Source organism: Mercenaria mercenaria, chromosome 4, assembly GCF_021730395.1.
Source record: "Mercenaria mercenaria strain notata chromosome 4, MADL_Memer_1, whole genome shotgun sequence".
Classification (NCBI taxonomy): Eukaryota; Metazoa; Mollusca; class Bivalvia; order Venerida; family Veneridae; genus Mercenaria; species Mercenaria mercenaria.
Genome location: NC_069364.1, coordinates 11,287,436 through 11,300,804, shown reverse-complemented (window position 1 = coordinate 11,300,804; position 13,369 = coordinate 11,287,436). Strand labels below are relative to the sequence as shown.

At 33.9% G+C, this 13,369-nt stretch overlaps 2 protein-coding genes across 6 annotated transcripts in view; one reads left to right on the top strand and one right to left on the bottom strand.

The window, feature by feature from the left end:
* LOC123550980 (uncharacterized) overlaps positions 1 to 13,369 on the top strand; it is a 26,638-nt gene extending 13,269 nt beyond the window's left edge. Inside the window, exons 1-10 of one of the 4 annotated variants that reach the window (XM_053540424.1) lie at positions 3,463 to 3,598; positions 6,494 to 6,754; positions 8,585 to 8,799; positions 9,459 to 9,501; positions 9,928 to 10,206; positions 10,488 to 10,645; positions 10,941 to 10,983; positions 11,330 to 11,386; positions 11,835 to 12,227; positions 12,816 to 13,369. In XM_053540424.1, coding sequence (XP_053396399.1) covers positions 6,628 to 6,754; positions 8,585 to 8,799; positions 9,459 to 9,501; positions 9,928 to 10,206; positions 10,488 to 10,645; positions 10,941 to 10,983; positions 11,330 to 11,386; positions 11,835 to 12,227; positions 12,816 to 13,075 — 1,575 coding nt within the window. In that variant the 5' untranslated portion in view covers positions 3,463 to 3,598; positions 6,494 to 6,627 and the 3' untranslated portion in view covers positions 13,076 to 13,369. Of the gene's footprint in view, positions 1 to 3,462; positions 3,599 to 4,829; positions 5,320 to 5,763; positions 5,996 to 6,493; positions 6,755 to 8,584; positions 8,800 to 9,458; positions 9,502 to 9,927; positions 10,207 to 10,487; positions 10,646 to 10,940; positions 10,984 to 11,329; positions 11,387 to 11,834; positions 12,228 to 12,815 lie in introns of those variants that run through there. The other 3 variants (XM_053540422.1, XM_053540425.1, XM_053540423.1) reach the window with 3 other exon arrangements.
* Positions 1,223 to 4,738, bottom strand: LOC123550982 (baculoviral IAP repeat-containing protein 7-A-like). Of its 2 annotated transcripts, none has more exons than XM_045339532.2 (6): positions 4,585 to 4,738; positions 4,152 to 4,358; positions 3,370 to 3,572; positions 2,682 to 2,796; positions 2,375 to 2,527; positions 1,223 to 1,867 (listed from the first exon to the last, which is right to left on the bottom strand). In XM_045339532.2, the coding sequence occupies exons 2-6, from the start codon at positions 4,345 to 4,347 to the stop codon at positions 1,650 to 1,652; spliced, it is 885 nt and encodes a 294-aa protein (XP_045195467.1). In that variant the 5' UTR covers positions 4,348 to 4,358; positions 4,585 to 4,738; the 3' UTR covers positions 1,223 to 1,649. The 2 variants fall into 2 exon arrangements, with proteins under 2 accessions (XP_045195467.1, XP_045195466.1); XM_045339531.2 differs by having other exon boundaries at positions 4,528 to 4,677.

Below are 13,369 nucleotides of genomic sequence, written 5' to 3'. Positions count from 1 at the left end.
TAACAGATATCCACTTAATCCTGTGTTTAGAGGCGTGATGGATGTGTACATTGAACAGACTCTCTCAAACCGAGGCTGCTGTTATTTTGCTTAGTGGCTTTTATGCTTCCAGATGATCTTCTTACAATTCGTTTTTTCAAAGTCAGATTAGATTCAAACAGTTCCCTATCTTGTAGACCATTAACAGCTTTATCTTCTAATGCATTCATTATCTAGCGAAACCTTTTCAATTTGCTTGTTCAAGTCATATTTTCTAAATGTTATCAACCAACATTTTCAAACTGATCAAGCGTGTTTTAGCTTATGAGCTTGTTTTATATCCATTCAGCCGTTCTGCATATAAATTCGAAAAGCTTTTCCGGTAAGTTTACCTTTCCTCAAATGAATAGTTAACACGATAGTAGGTATAGAAAAAACAGTGCCTCATCAACACGGAGGGTTCCATTGTGTCACGCACATCACACAGTTCGTCTTTTAAACGTTAAAATACGAACACTGACAAACAAGTAAGCTAATATGACAGACATGGGTGTAAACCAAGAAAAGTCTACTTTGACAGAAATGTGTTGTAAAACCAATAAGGGTAAGTTAAAATTTGGCGGGTTTTGATATAAAAAAACGTGAAAACCTACCCAGGGTAACAAGACATTAAACAAACTGACATTAAAACAATCTGTAAAAAGATCCTTTTGAAGCAAATAATACAACCAAGAAGAATAATACAGACTCGGTCTGATTCAGTCTGCTCATGAGAGGCAATGAAATATTGCAACACCTCTCACACCCCCTAGCACCGGCTTAACTCTATAAGACATATGTTGAATGGTCTCCATGATCCCAAAGAAAGTTAAGAATGTTTTGATGAATGTGCAAGTGATACATTCAGATATCAAAATTGCAACTACTAGAACTATAACATATCGACTTTGCACTAAATGTGAAGTACCAAAACGTCCGGACGGCAGTGCTAGGAAAGCGCCAGTGTTAAAAGAAACAAGGCAAAAGAGGGTTTAATAATTTAAAATTTAGTTAGTCTAATATGCAATTATTCACATTTTTGTGTGGTTGAAACACTTAATTGTACGTTTTGCCAACGACACAACTATCAGAATATGTATTATTTTTTCCTGTAAATGCTTCATTTCAAACATTGCTAGAAATGTCGCAGTAACTGGGACAGTCATAATCAAATATACTTTATAATAGATAAAGGATTGAGACATTTTATGTTGACAAAACAATTTATTCCTTCTTTATATCACAAAATTATATTTCAACAAAAAGAATGATATTTTGATTGCATAAACATATTTAATACAACAATAGGCGACTAGTCATTTTGAAGTGAACACGAGGTAGATACAATACACAATGTGAATATACAATACCAGTTAGAAAGACGACTTGGAATGTCACATAGTAAACGATTAAGTCTATTTGCTTCTTTATTTATATACACTTAGATCTAATTTAATCAACCCTCGAGTTGCACACACCTTACCCTAGTAGACTATTTTTCAGAATATGCACAAAAATGGCAAAGGTAAGTCATCCCTATGCAAACTGAAGAGCTGATAGATTTATCTTCAGTCTCATAATTTAATTGATGTAAGTCTTTTTATCATAAGAGTCTACTAGGGTCTATGCCGTCATGTCTTAGTATTAATCACAGAAAAGAACGCTTTCATTTGTCCATTGACAGTTTGTCTACAAACAGGACATTTGAGTAGCGCCGGAGCACACTGTGGACAGCTCACCATGTGGCCACATGGCAGAAATATTACATCTGCTCGACTGTCCAAGCATATCTTACACATTTGATTCTCTTTTAATCTATGGTTTTCTTCCAGGAGAGTTTCCAGTGGTTCTAAAATATAAATTAAATTATCAAATTATTTTGCAACGGAAGCGCTTTGTATTTTTCGACGTATAAAAATTATCATTATCATTTCCAAATTTCATCATATGTATTTGTTTACTTTTTATTGAGTACTAAATGTAATAATCAGTAAACGTGCGTGTTTCATCTTCAAATATATGTATAGAACGAAAATAACGTTTATATTCGAATGATATTTTATATCAAAATCAGAAACTACATTTTTATCTACAAGTGAATTACAATTAAACGCGGGCGGGTCGTTTTTGGCAGTTCTACCTATTCATTTCTATCTATATCTGTTTTTGGAATAAAACCGAATATGTTAATGTACTATACTTCTGTAAAAATGTAAATGTAAGTATTGAATTAAACCATATTGTGACTTGGCCAAATCACCAGTAGATAGCGCGATTCATGGTATTGCCAAAAGTCCCAATGTTATTTATACCCGTATGAACGCACAACGTAAATATACTTAAATGACAACCATACCAAGTTGATCTTCATCTGCTACTTCTTGGCTGTCGTCTTCAATATTTTCACTGCTTGCATCTCCTTCATTAATACTTATTTCTTGTTTTTCGGAATTGTCTTCTATATCAAAAAGAATTTCGCACAAATCGGTACCTTTAAAATCACAGTTACCTGTAAAGAATTATCATGAAGTACATGAACACTTTATCAAAATACCATTTCGATAATATACAACACATTTATAAAGCACTTTGTTATGTATGTTAACATGGACAAACATCGATCTTTCCAAATATTGTAACCAGAAAAGCACCACATTACTTACCGCTTTTGCTGATGAAGATCTTTATTGCCCGATCTACCATTTCTCTGGAGTAGCCCATTTCAATACAACTCTGCGCTGCTACAGTTTTTATGCTGTTACTTGTATCGACATAGGCCTACAAAATGGATATTAATATAGTATTCTAACATGGCTCAAATTGATTTCCAGTTAAACAAAGAAGAAAGTCAATCGCAATATATCCTGCGATAAACAACGGTTGACGCACGGACCGGTAAGAGAGCATTATGACGTCAATTTTGACGTCATATAGCCGCCTGACGTCCGATACATTACTCCTCGCGTAAATGAATTCCAGCATAATATCTATTGAAATATATCAACGTGCATGTCAGAATGAAAACAATCAAGGCCTTCTTGTGATTTATCGTCTAATTTACCACGGTTCATCGTTCAGATGCTTCAGTATTTAACCACTCGGGCTAACGCCCTCGTAGTTCAATTCCTACGCATCTGAACTCTCAACCGTGGTAAATTAGACGATAAACAACGCGAAGGCCTTGATTATTTGTTAAATATACAGGTTTTAAATATCAAGCCTGAAAATTCATACGTCAGATTATTCAAAATGTCAGGAATGCAAAATGTATGGGTTAAAGTTTACAGTGACATTGCACAATATCACTGGCAAACAACATAGTTCTGAACTAATTCTTTCTCAAAAGAATACCTGTTTACTACTTATTCCATCTGGACCGTCCATTTCAGGCTTTTCGCCTCGTGCAAGCCTCTCAATGTAAGCCTGTCCCTTCACAAGTAAAATATGAGGACATTGAGGATACCATTTGCCATGTTCCTCCATGGGCACATCACCACTTTCCCAGTTTCTTAAGCCACCACCACAGAAGTAACACCTCACGCTGTCACCAACGCCTGGAAATACATATATTTTCGAGCATGTAAGTCCACAACACAAACTTTTAACTTGCTTTATATACGCTGGACACAAATCCCTACGATTCACAGTTTTAAAACGTGAAAGACCAGAGAAGCTTTATATATCTCCGAAAGTAAACTTTATATATAAAGGGAGATAATTCTATTCAAAACAGTAAATTTTCAATTCACGTAAACACAGTTGACTGAGAGGATTTATACGTTCAAACCAACACAGAACAAGATACCTGGTTGATTACGACAAAATGCCTACTAGCAATACAGTGGAGCGTGCATAGCCTTCCCAAAGAAATTTTCTATGTTGCTTTATACGCACGTACTGCGCCACATATTGGAACTTGTTAATTTTCAACATTTGCATATATAATCACGAATCGCAGTATCTCATAAATCAGCGTGATAGCCATTTTAGCCTTCTTAACTGATGGAGAACATAAAAGCCGTATATTCTACCACTGATAGTTAACAAAATCATTCAATGAATTTATATAGTACACCAGTATACAAAAAGTATGTACTACAATTTCTATTATCCATTCCATGCGTTTCACCAACCTGTGTAGACCAGACCTGCTTCGGCCATATCTTCCTTCTTTACTGGCAGGTATTCTGGCCACAATGCGAAAGATTCTAGGCGTTTGGAACAAACGGCATACTGAGGAAACTTTGGTTTTTCAACATTTATTCCCAATTCAATTGGTGGCGGTCTCGGCGCATGTTGATGCGTGACTTTTACGTCATCGAGAGACATTTTAGAACATCCTACAATGAACAAACCATCGTACAAATACTTAATATTATCATAAACATTTGGAAACATACTATATTCTCAATTAAGTATAAAAAATCTTATTTAACTGATTCAAACAAAAATATTATAAAGCGTTTAATAATACTCGCCCAAATATTATAGTAGTTTATTAAAACTTACAGCTAAGCTATATACAAGCCCCTTTAAAAGGAAATCAAATTTATATTCCTGTCTTACTATGGAAACTATGATCAAAGCAGGTTTGGTCAACACTCAGTTGCAAGCGCACTTGTCAAAGGTTTTATATACTAGAACAATTTAAGGTTTTTCCAATTTAAAACGCAGTTACAGCTCACATTTGACACTCGCTTATCAGGTTACAAGGAAAATATTTTGTTGTTGTGTAATTTCATGAAGTATAAATAGTAACTTATGTCTTCGCATTATTTTGCGCGTTTATCTTTAAAAAGCGGTCAATAGTCGTTCAATGTTATGCAGTACATTATTGTATATAACGTATGATGATAATAAAGTAACTATTAGTTTAATCAGAACTATTCTATTGATAGGCCTAATACTGTGTTTGCATACTGCATTTAGCATTGATTACACATCTGAATATATACTATTTTATTACATTTTTTTTGCATATTGATGTGAAATATATCTGGTATTTCCACAGTGAAGAATAATAAGCTAAACACGGGTCAGTTTAGTCAAAACTCGAAATAAAAAAGAAACGGTTTTTTTTTACATTTAATATCAGAATATCTTTCACTTTTAAATGCCGTATCTTACAAGTTCACTTGTGGCTATGCCACTCGTGAAACTATTGTATCTTGTGTTCATTTGTGAAAGATATTTCAGTCCTACACTGATAACACAAATATCCTCTATATTTTACTATAACATTCTGGATATTATACCGATTATAAAGGGACGACCGTTGAAAAAGGGGACGTATTGGAACAGGTACGATTAATTTATTTACTCAAAAATGTTCACCGAATTATTTATTTACATAGAAACTGGGACCAGAGTAGTAAGCGAAATTTTACAAATCGCAATTTGAATTTATAAACACCATCTGTGAACAGTACTCATATACAAAAAAATACATGTGTCCTCGTGTTTAACAACATGATATTTAAATTACGTATAATTTTTGAAAATGGATTAGAACTGATATAACCGTGTAGACATAGTACAAGTTTAGAAGTACAACCTACTAAATTGCCAATTTGTTAATAATTCAATATTTATTAGCTTTCATGACACATACTTGTTAATAATAGAACAGGAATAACCCACGTGTTACTAACTTTACCATTAAGGCATACATTCCGTCAGTTACTATTTACATTATCAATTTCACAATAACATTGAACTTAGATAAATTGTTAAAAGGCCGAGGAATGCATTTTCATTTTTGTTATTTGTAAAAAAGAACAAAACTGGAACACTAGCTTTAAGAATTTTTTTTCTTTTTATCAAACATGCAACCATGTATATTTAATAAAAAATCCACTTCTGAGTGCTTTCTTTCGAAGATTCATTCTGCTATATTATATTTTAAATGTTCTGAATTATAAATACAAACAACACACGATAAACGTGTTATGGGTAATAATATCTATTTTGGTTAAAGGTCAGTAATTCAAATCCTTCTTTCTTTCATATAAAAAAAACGACGTCTTAAAGTTGTATTTCCGTATCTGTATAGAACATCAATTTTTCCTACACCTATTTTTTGTGATAGTTCTATCATAAATTAACGAAAAAATGAAAGTAAAAATCGGGGTTGAATAGTCATGCTGCTACCCTAAATTGGCGCATATTTGCCGCTACTTTCCGTTTCGATCTGCGGAACACCATCGTTGGTGTATAAACATGAAAACCATCTCATTTCATGCAGAATGTATTCTTTTCCCAATGTAAAATGCACTGGTCTACAATATGAGACTATATTAAAGACTCCGTCATATGTTACCTTTTTCAAAAGATCCCGCCGAAGGTCACAAATGACAGTCGAGACAGCACTAAACTTCGTTAATACAATATGCATGAAAACGTATGAATGCCATACGTCCGTGTGATTTGTATAGTTAAAATGTAATATAAAATTAAATATTGCTCCGTTTTCCAGATATTCGACTTAGCAAAGTCCATCGGAGAATTATGAAATGTTCAGAAGTAACGCACGATTAATAGTAGATTTATTTCTTGAACAAGTGAATATCAATCCTCCCTAGCATTACTTAACATTTCCCCAGAAGGATCATGAGAATAAACAAACCGCAATGTTTAGAAGAGCGCTTAGCGTCCTTGGGATTATGGCAACACAGTGAGAAACATAGATTCAATCTATCGGAATTTGCAAGAGCTGGATTTTTCTTTGAGCATTCGTGTAAGTACCATTTTAATATAGTTTAGGATAATAGCTTTACTACCATATGACCAATAGTTATTGTAATCAGTAATCACCAGTTTTTCATATGTACATAAATCATAATTGCCAGTACATGTACGTCATAATGTGTACATCTCAAAATGACTAGGAAACTCTTACTGTGGTAAAAAGTTAAAATACTAGGCAAATAATTACTACTGTTTGCTGATCAAATTGCCCTTTCACATTTTTTGAAGACGATATAGTTATACGTTTACGTCACAAAAGCGACGAAGCTGAATTTATTTTCAGAGTAATCCTGACAGGTTAAACCCGCCCCACCCGCATTCACCCTGTTGCTTGAAAGAGGTGAATGCGTCCTTTCTTTATCTATGACACACGTGTACACAAAGAGCGCGCTCTGACTCTACAACATGAAAAATAGGCCCAGTATCCCCGTCCTTTTATACGTTGTAACTTTATCGATTGAAAAGAGGTACGATAACGTGAATATAATGGATACGTTGTTTAAAATTTAAAACTACGTTCAAATGGGAACAGCATTTTTTGTTTGTTTTGACAATTATTATCGACGAGGGAAAAATATTTGCGTCTATCACGGCGTAGTTATACAGAACTAGTTTTTGTTGCGTGATTATAATTAGTAAGTGACACTTGTAATTGTTATATCCATAAAAATCTGATTCTGCAGAATGCATCATAAATTCTTGGGTATCGCTTTATGTCAGTGTTTTGGTACGATAACCGTTACGGTATGAACCTTTCCGGCACACGCTGTTAAACCTATTTTAGTCGCCGAAGAGGTTGATAGATTCATCGTAAAAATTTTACGTAATTTAACAATCACAAATCTAAGTCCATTGTTTTGTTTCTTGTTTTGTTTGTGCGTGTGTGTGTGTGGGGGGGGGGGGGGGGGGGGGGGGTCTGATCCTTTATATGTATATCTAAATTTATCTACTATTTATTTGAATGGTTTAATACCCATCGTGTAAACACTATCACAGTTATTTACAGACAGGCAGTTGATAAGCCTTGTCTGCGTTCTTGGAAAAAACCATTTCTCACATAATCCGTAAGAAATTACAAACTTTTTCAACTAAAGACCTTCAATTATAGGTTACAGCGACCACGAGTCAGTCGCGTTACACGAGATACATTATCTGAAATTTGGTCAGAACAATGCCTATAATGTATTAGAGGGTTCCGTTTTTATTTTCACATCCACGCGACCTAAATGTAGTCAGTGACATAATTTATGTCCCAGATGTAGTGTGCATTCATTTAAGATTTGAATTACGATTATAATATCTTTTACTTTTCGGTTAAATAACCGTAAATCAACCTTCTATCTTGTAAAATTCTACGTAAACAAGTTCATTCAGTGTATGCGCGTAATTACAGAAAAAAGTTTACTGAAAGGGTGGAGTTACCTGTATAGACGAGGTCCAAAAATAGCTTCAGCATCGCCGTTCTATCGATTTAAAAAAAGGCGAAAGGGCAATTTGATCTGCAAACAGTAGTATAAGGTCACTGATCTTAAAGTTGCAAATTAGATCAGTTATATTTAGAGGAATAATGATACTATAATTGATAACATTTGAAAAATGATGGTAATTTAATCGATTAAATTTCTCCATAATCATGCCCGGATCTGCTACTGTCATTTCTTTTGTGAAATGTAAATTCTGTTGCTTGATTTCAGCGTTGCATAATACATTAGTCTAGTTTTTAAATATTTTTCTACTTTAAACAATTTATTAAAATGCAAAATTATGTTAGTTCTTTTCAATATATCAAACAGCGATAATGGCAAATTACACATTCTAGTTGATATCCACGACGATCCTGGAAGGCTGAGGTGTGCATATTGCCCAGCTGTCATCGGAAATTGGCAGTCAGAAGATGATCCGTGGACAGAACATGCTCTCTCTGTTGACCATTGCCCGCATGTGACACGACATAAAGGAGAGGAATTCGTTGAAAGAGTAAAGAAAGAGGAAAATGAATTGTCAAGGATAGCAGATTACTTGGGGGATATCATAGTATGTCACTAATGTCAATACAGTCACAGTCGCAGTAATACGTATGATCCGTAAAGTGGAGAAGTTTTAACTATGCAGTGTATTGACCTTTCTGCTGTGTCATGTATAGAAGTCTCCGCGGAATTTGCTTAATGTGTCCACTGAAAAAGAAAACAAAGCAGAATTGCTTAAATTATGTTTCTGTTATTAGCATACTGTTATCAGAAACAACGTTTTCATTTGATCAGTATTAAGTTTTTTAACAATGTAAATCTTTGAAGTGTATTTTAAAGTCTAATATACTTTTCTCTGTTAAAACACTCTTACGCCAGAATGACGTCACGTTAACGTGCGGTGACGTCAATGTTTTTGTTGCGACCAAGAAAGAGCGCTACTATAGTTTATCTACTGTTTTAGATTAAGTGTATATTAGAATCGAAATAATTTATAGCCAAATCGTGTTTTAACACTATTTATACACTCGGGCGGTTATACGTCGTACAAATAATTTCACTCGGGCTGCGCCGTCGTAAAATTATTGAGCCCGACGTATAACCGCCCATCGTGCATAAATAGTGATAAACACTCTTTTGCTATAAATTATTTCTTAAGAATAATTAATCCTTGGAAAAAATTACGTATAACTTGACGAACAAAAAAATCAATCTTTTCCTTTTCAGAATCCAGATGAAACGAACTGTGAACTACAGTTTGAACAAACTAGTAAGTAACTCACAAATTACATTTCTTGCTGACTTTTTTCACTAACTGATTTCAGAGTTATTGCAAACTGTAAAACACTTATTTCACTAAATGTAGGATGTTCATTTCAATCCTTTCGCTGAAACATTTAATATACAAATATTCAAATCATTAAATCTATAAAACATGGGTAAACATATAAACAATCTGTTTATGTAGAGATGCAGACATAATAAAATATTATCTGGTAACAACCATTAGATTTGTTATTAAATTATTTTTAGTACAATCATATATTCACATTAATTGTGTTCACATATAAATATATAGTATCTCACAAACACAAACGCATTTATTTTATATTTGAGATAGACAGTAGCAGTGGTATATGTTTAATACAGTTATTATATTTGTTATCTTTGAATCGTTTCACACTTAATGGATTAGGTATTGATTTGTTTGGTATACCTACGACTGCTATGCGCAGCGAACAAAAGGTCAGCAGCAACATGAATTGCGGACAACCACTTGGAGGGACAGGAGGCAACCCCTGTCACCAACACAGATATGATGGAACTGGAAAACGTACAAGGCAAAAGCAGAGCGTTTCCGACCGGAACATGGACAGCAAAGAAGCACGTTTAACATCATTTGATCACGTCAGACACTTGATAGAAAACGATGGACTTCTGAACCAAATAGCCGAATCGGGATTTTATTTTGAAGGTAAATGTTATCAAATGACTATTGCTTGCTAAACCTATAACAATTCAGAGTGCTCTGTAATTCAAGCTGTCGTTAACAGAAGAAATACATTCATTGGTATCAGTCATTCGTTTAAAAATGAATTAAATAATTTCATATTCCAAATAAAGACAATATGTAACAATAGAAAATATCTTTGTGTTTTTTTCATATTGTTGATAGACAGTTAGTACGCCTTATCGGAGTAGTATTTACTTCTACAACTGTGAAATGACATAAAGATTTGATTATCTATACAATAGGGATAAATGAGGGCGGTATAAAGGTCAGATGTTACAGCTGCGGGTGCGCTTTATATGATATCAGTGATGATGACGACTTGTGGAGTGTGCATGCACAAATGGCCAATTGTGAACATGTCATGACCAGAAAAGGCCAAGATTTCATACTTCAAGCGCATGTAATATTTTCTATCGGACGTATTTCGTTTTATTTAACATTTCTGCACATCAGAGGCATACCTTAGTACTAGTAGTATATCCTAAGACAATGATGTGGATTATATGGGTTCTTAGACAGAGCTTCGTCGGTAAAATAATTTACAGCGTGCCCTTGGAGGCAGTAAAACTATGAAAAACATCATTTGAATAAAAATGTTATATGTGCTATTGAATTCTTACAAGAAATTTCTTTTTAAGTTAAATGTCGAAGTATTTGTTAATATAATTTTTTTTTGTTTTTTGTTTTTGTTTTAGGCAACAGACACGGGATGCAACCAAGAAGCAATACCTTTATCTGGTAAGTTACTGATAAAAACTCGTTATTTGATTATTATTTCTCGTTCAGTTAGCAATTCGAATCATCCATCATATTTCTGTATTGGATACATATTACACCTATACTTGAAGATGAAACATTTGTGTTAAGAGTCTTCACGTTTACTTAACACCAAAAAGCCTTGATCGATGAGTATCCTGATGGATATCCACGCCAGTTAACGAGGTTTATTAGGTCAATGAGGTTGCAATGTCCAAATATGACTTGTAAAATTTGTTTTTTAAATATGCAATTATATATTTTAAGAATTCTATGACGTTTGTTCTGACATGATACTGATTATTACAAAGGACTTGTTTTATTTTAGAATATCAGACTAAAAAGTGGAAACTTTGCGAGATCACGGTAAACAGTTATGAAACAGGTAAATCATATTTGATACGGTCGATAAAACGTAACTAAGAAATATCTAGACAGGTTTCGAAGTATTTTAAAAACAAACAAACTCTTTAAAAGGATTATTTATCAAAAGGTTAATAAATGGCGACATCACTTACGCCTTAGCAAAGTATCATCAATTTTCCAGGAGTTAATCAACAAGACCAAAATTGACTAACTAAGTACTTTATTCTTTTAATAAAATCAAAGGTTTGGATCAGATACAACTATTTCTTCCAATGACTACTAGAAAATGAATAGTGCATTCTTTGCATCACCCGAAACATGTAGACCATTTCTTGTCATTGAATTTTCAATACCGTATGGCAACATAATTATGTTATAAACTTTAGTAGTGCTGTTCATGGAAGTACATGTAATTTTCTGATTAACAAATATGTTTCTGAACTTATTTGTAACCGGCTGTGTTGCAGGTATTTCGAAGAAACCGCGTACCCAACGATCAGTGCCAATTAACGGACACCGCACGGAACAATCGTGCACTCAGAGATCGGAACAGAGAAGGGAACCAGATACTAAGAAACGGCACGCCCATCGATCAGTGCAGACAGAAGAGAATGACTCCAAGAGACAGTTTACTCGTCGACCAGAGCCGAGCAAGGAAAGCGAATCGAAGAAACTGTGTACTAATCAATCAGTGTCGTGCAAAAAGCATGACAATAAGAAACTGTGCACTCAGCACAACAAGCATGACGCCAAGACTCTTAGCACTCAGCGATCAGTGCCGAACAAGAAGCATGACGTCAAGAAACTGTGCACTCAGCGGTCAACGCCGAATAAGGAACACTCTTGTAAAAATGCATCAGGTAAGAAGTTTCTATTGAAATACTTTAAAATTATGTTTTCACGTTTTGACATTTCCGTACATACGTACAAGTTTATGGGAAGAGAATACCTGATTAGAAGTATAACTCATTTGATGCCTCACTAATTATTCATAACACTGAATATTTTTTAAATCTAATAATCAAGGATCATGTCTCAGCCATTTTGAAGTATGTGACATCATTTTCACAAATAGTGAAATTACTGTGTACTGGCTTTGGACACAGGGCACAAATAGAAGTTCTTTTATATGATGATACAAATTCGAAAACTTATTTTTATTTATAAAATCATAATGAAAATTTTCACGCTGTGATTTAAAAATGAAAATACGCAACTTCCTTATTGGAAGTTTTGACATTGGTTAAAAGCAATGCAAGTTTGATAAATGTTTTAATCGAGTATTGTTGTCAGCTGTACGGGTTTTTAATTGAAATCTGAATATAAATGCTATGTTTTTCGTCAGACACATCCACTTTAATGTAATATTGATATCAGCATATTATTTCTGTAACATATATATACACTAGTTAAACAGAAGGCTTACATATTACAATCAAAACTTCCAGGCTGCAAGCGGAGGCCGCGATTCTATTGTTACAATGGACGTTGGTGTCTCATAAAATGGCGTCCTTTAGTCACATGTAGGCCTTCTTGCGGACAACATGACAACGATCTTGGACCTGGGCTCTCTGGTGGGGACATTCATCGAGGACCAAACGCCAATGGAATTGTTTTTCTTTGTTGCCATCTTAAGTTGTATAGGCGCAATGGCGGAGAAGGTCCGTGTCCAAACTGTTTGCAGGACAAACATGTTAGATCGTGCTGAGCAATGTATACCACGAAATGTGAATTAGTCAATATATTTACATGTATATAATTTGATTTTATTTCATGATGACAAAATAACGTAATGTTTACAACTTTTATATTTGAATTTGCTTTGTGTTTGATATCAAATATTTGTTAATATAATCTTATAATGTATGCAGTAGTATACAAATAAACATAAGTAAACGAATTCCAAGTTAAAACAAAATACATTTGCCTACTTTGAAAACACAGAACTTTGACATATTGAAGTGTTGTTTCATATTTTCGAAATAATAAATTTATAAGAATA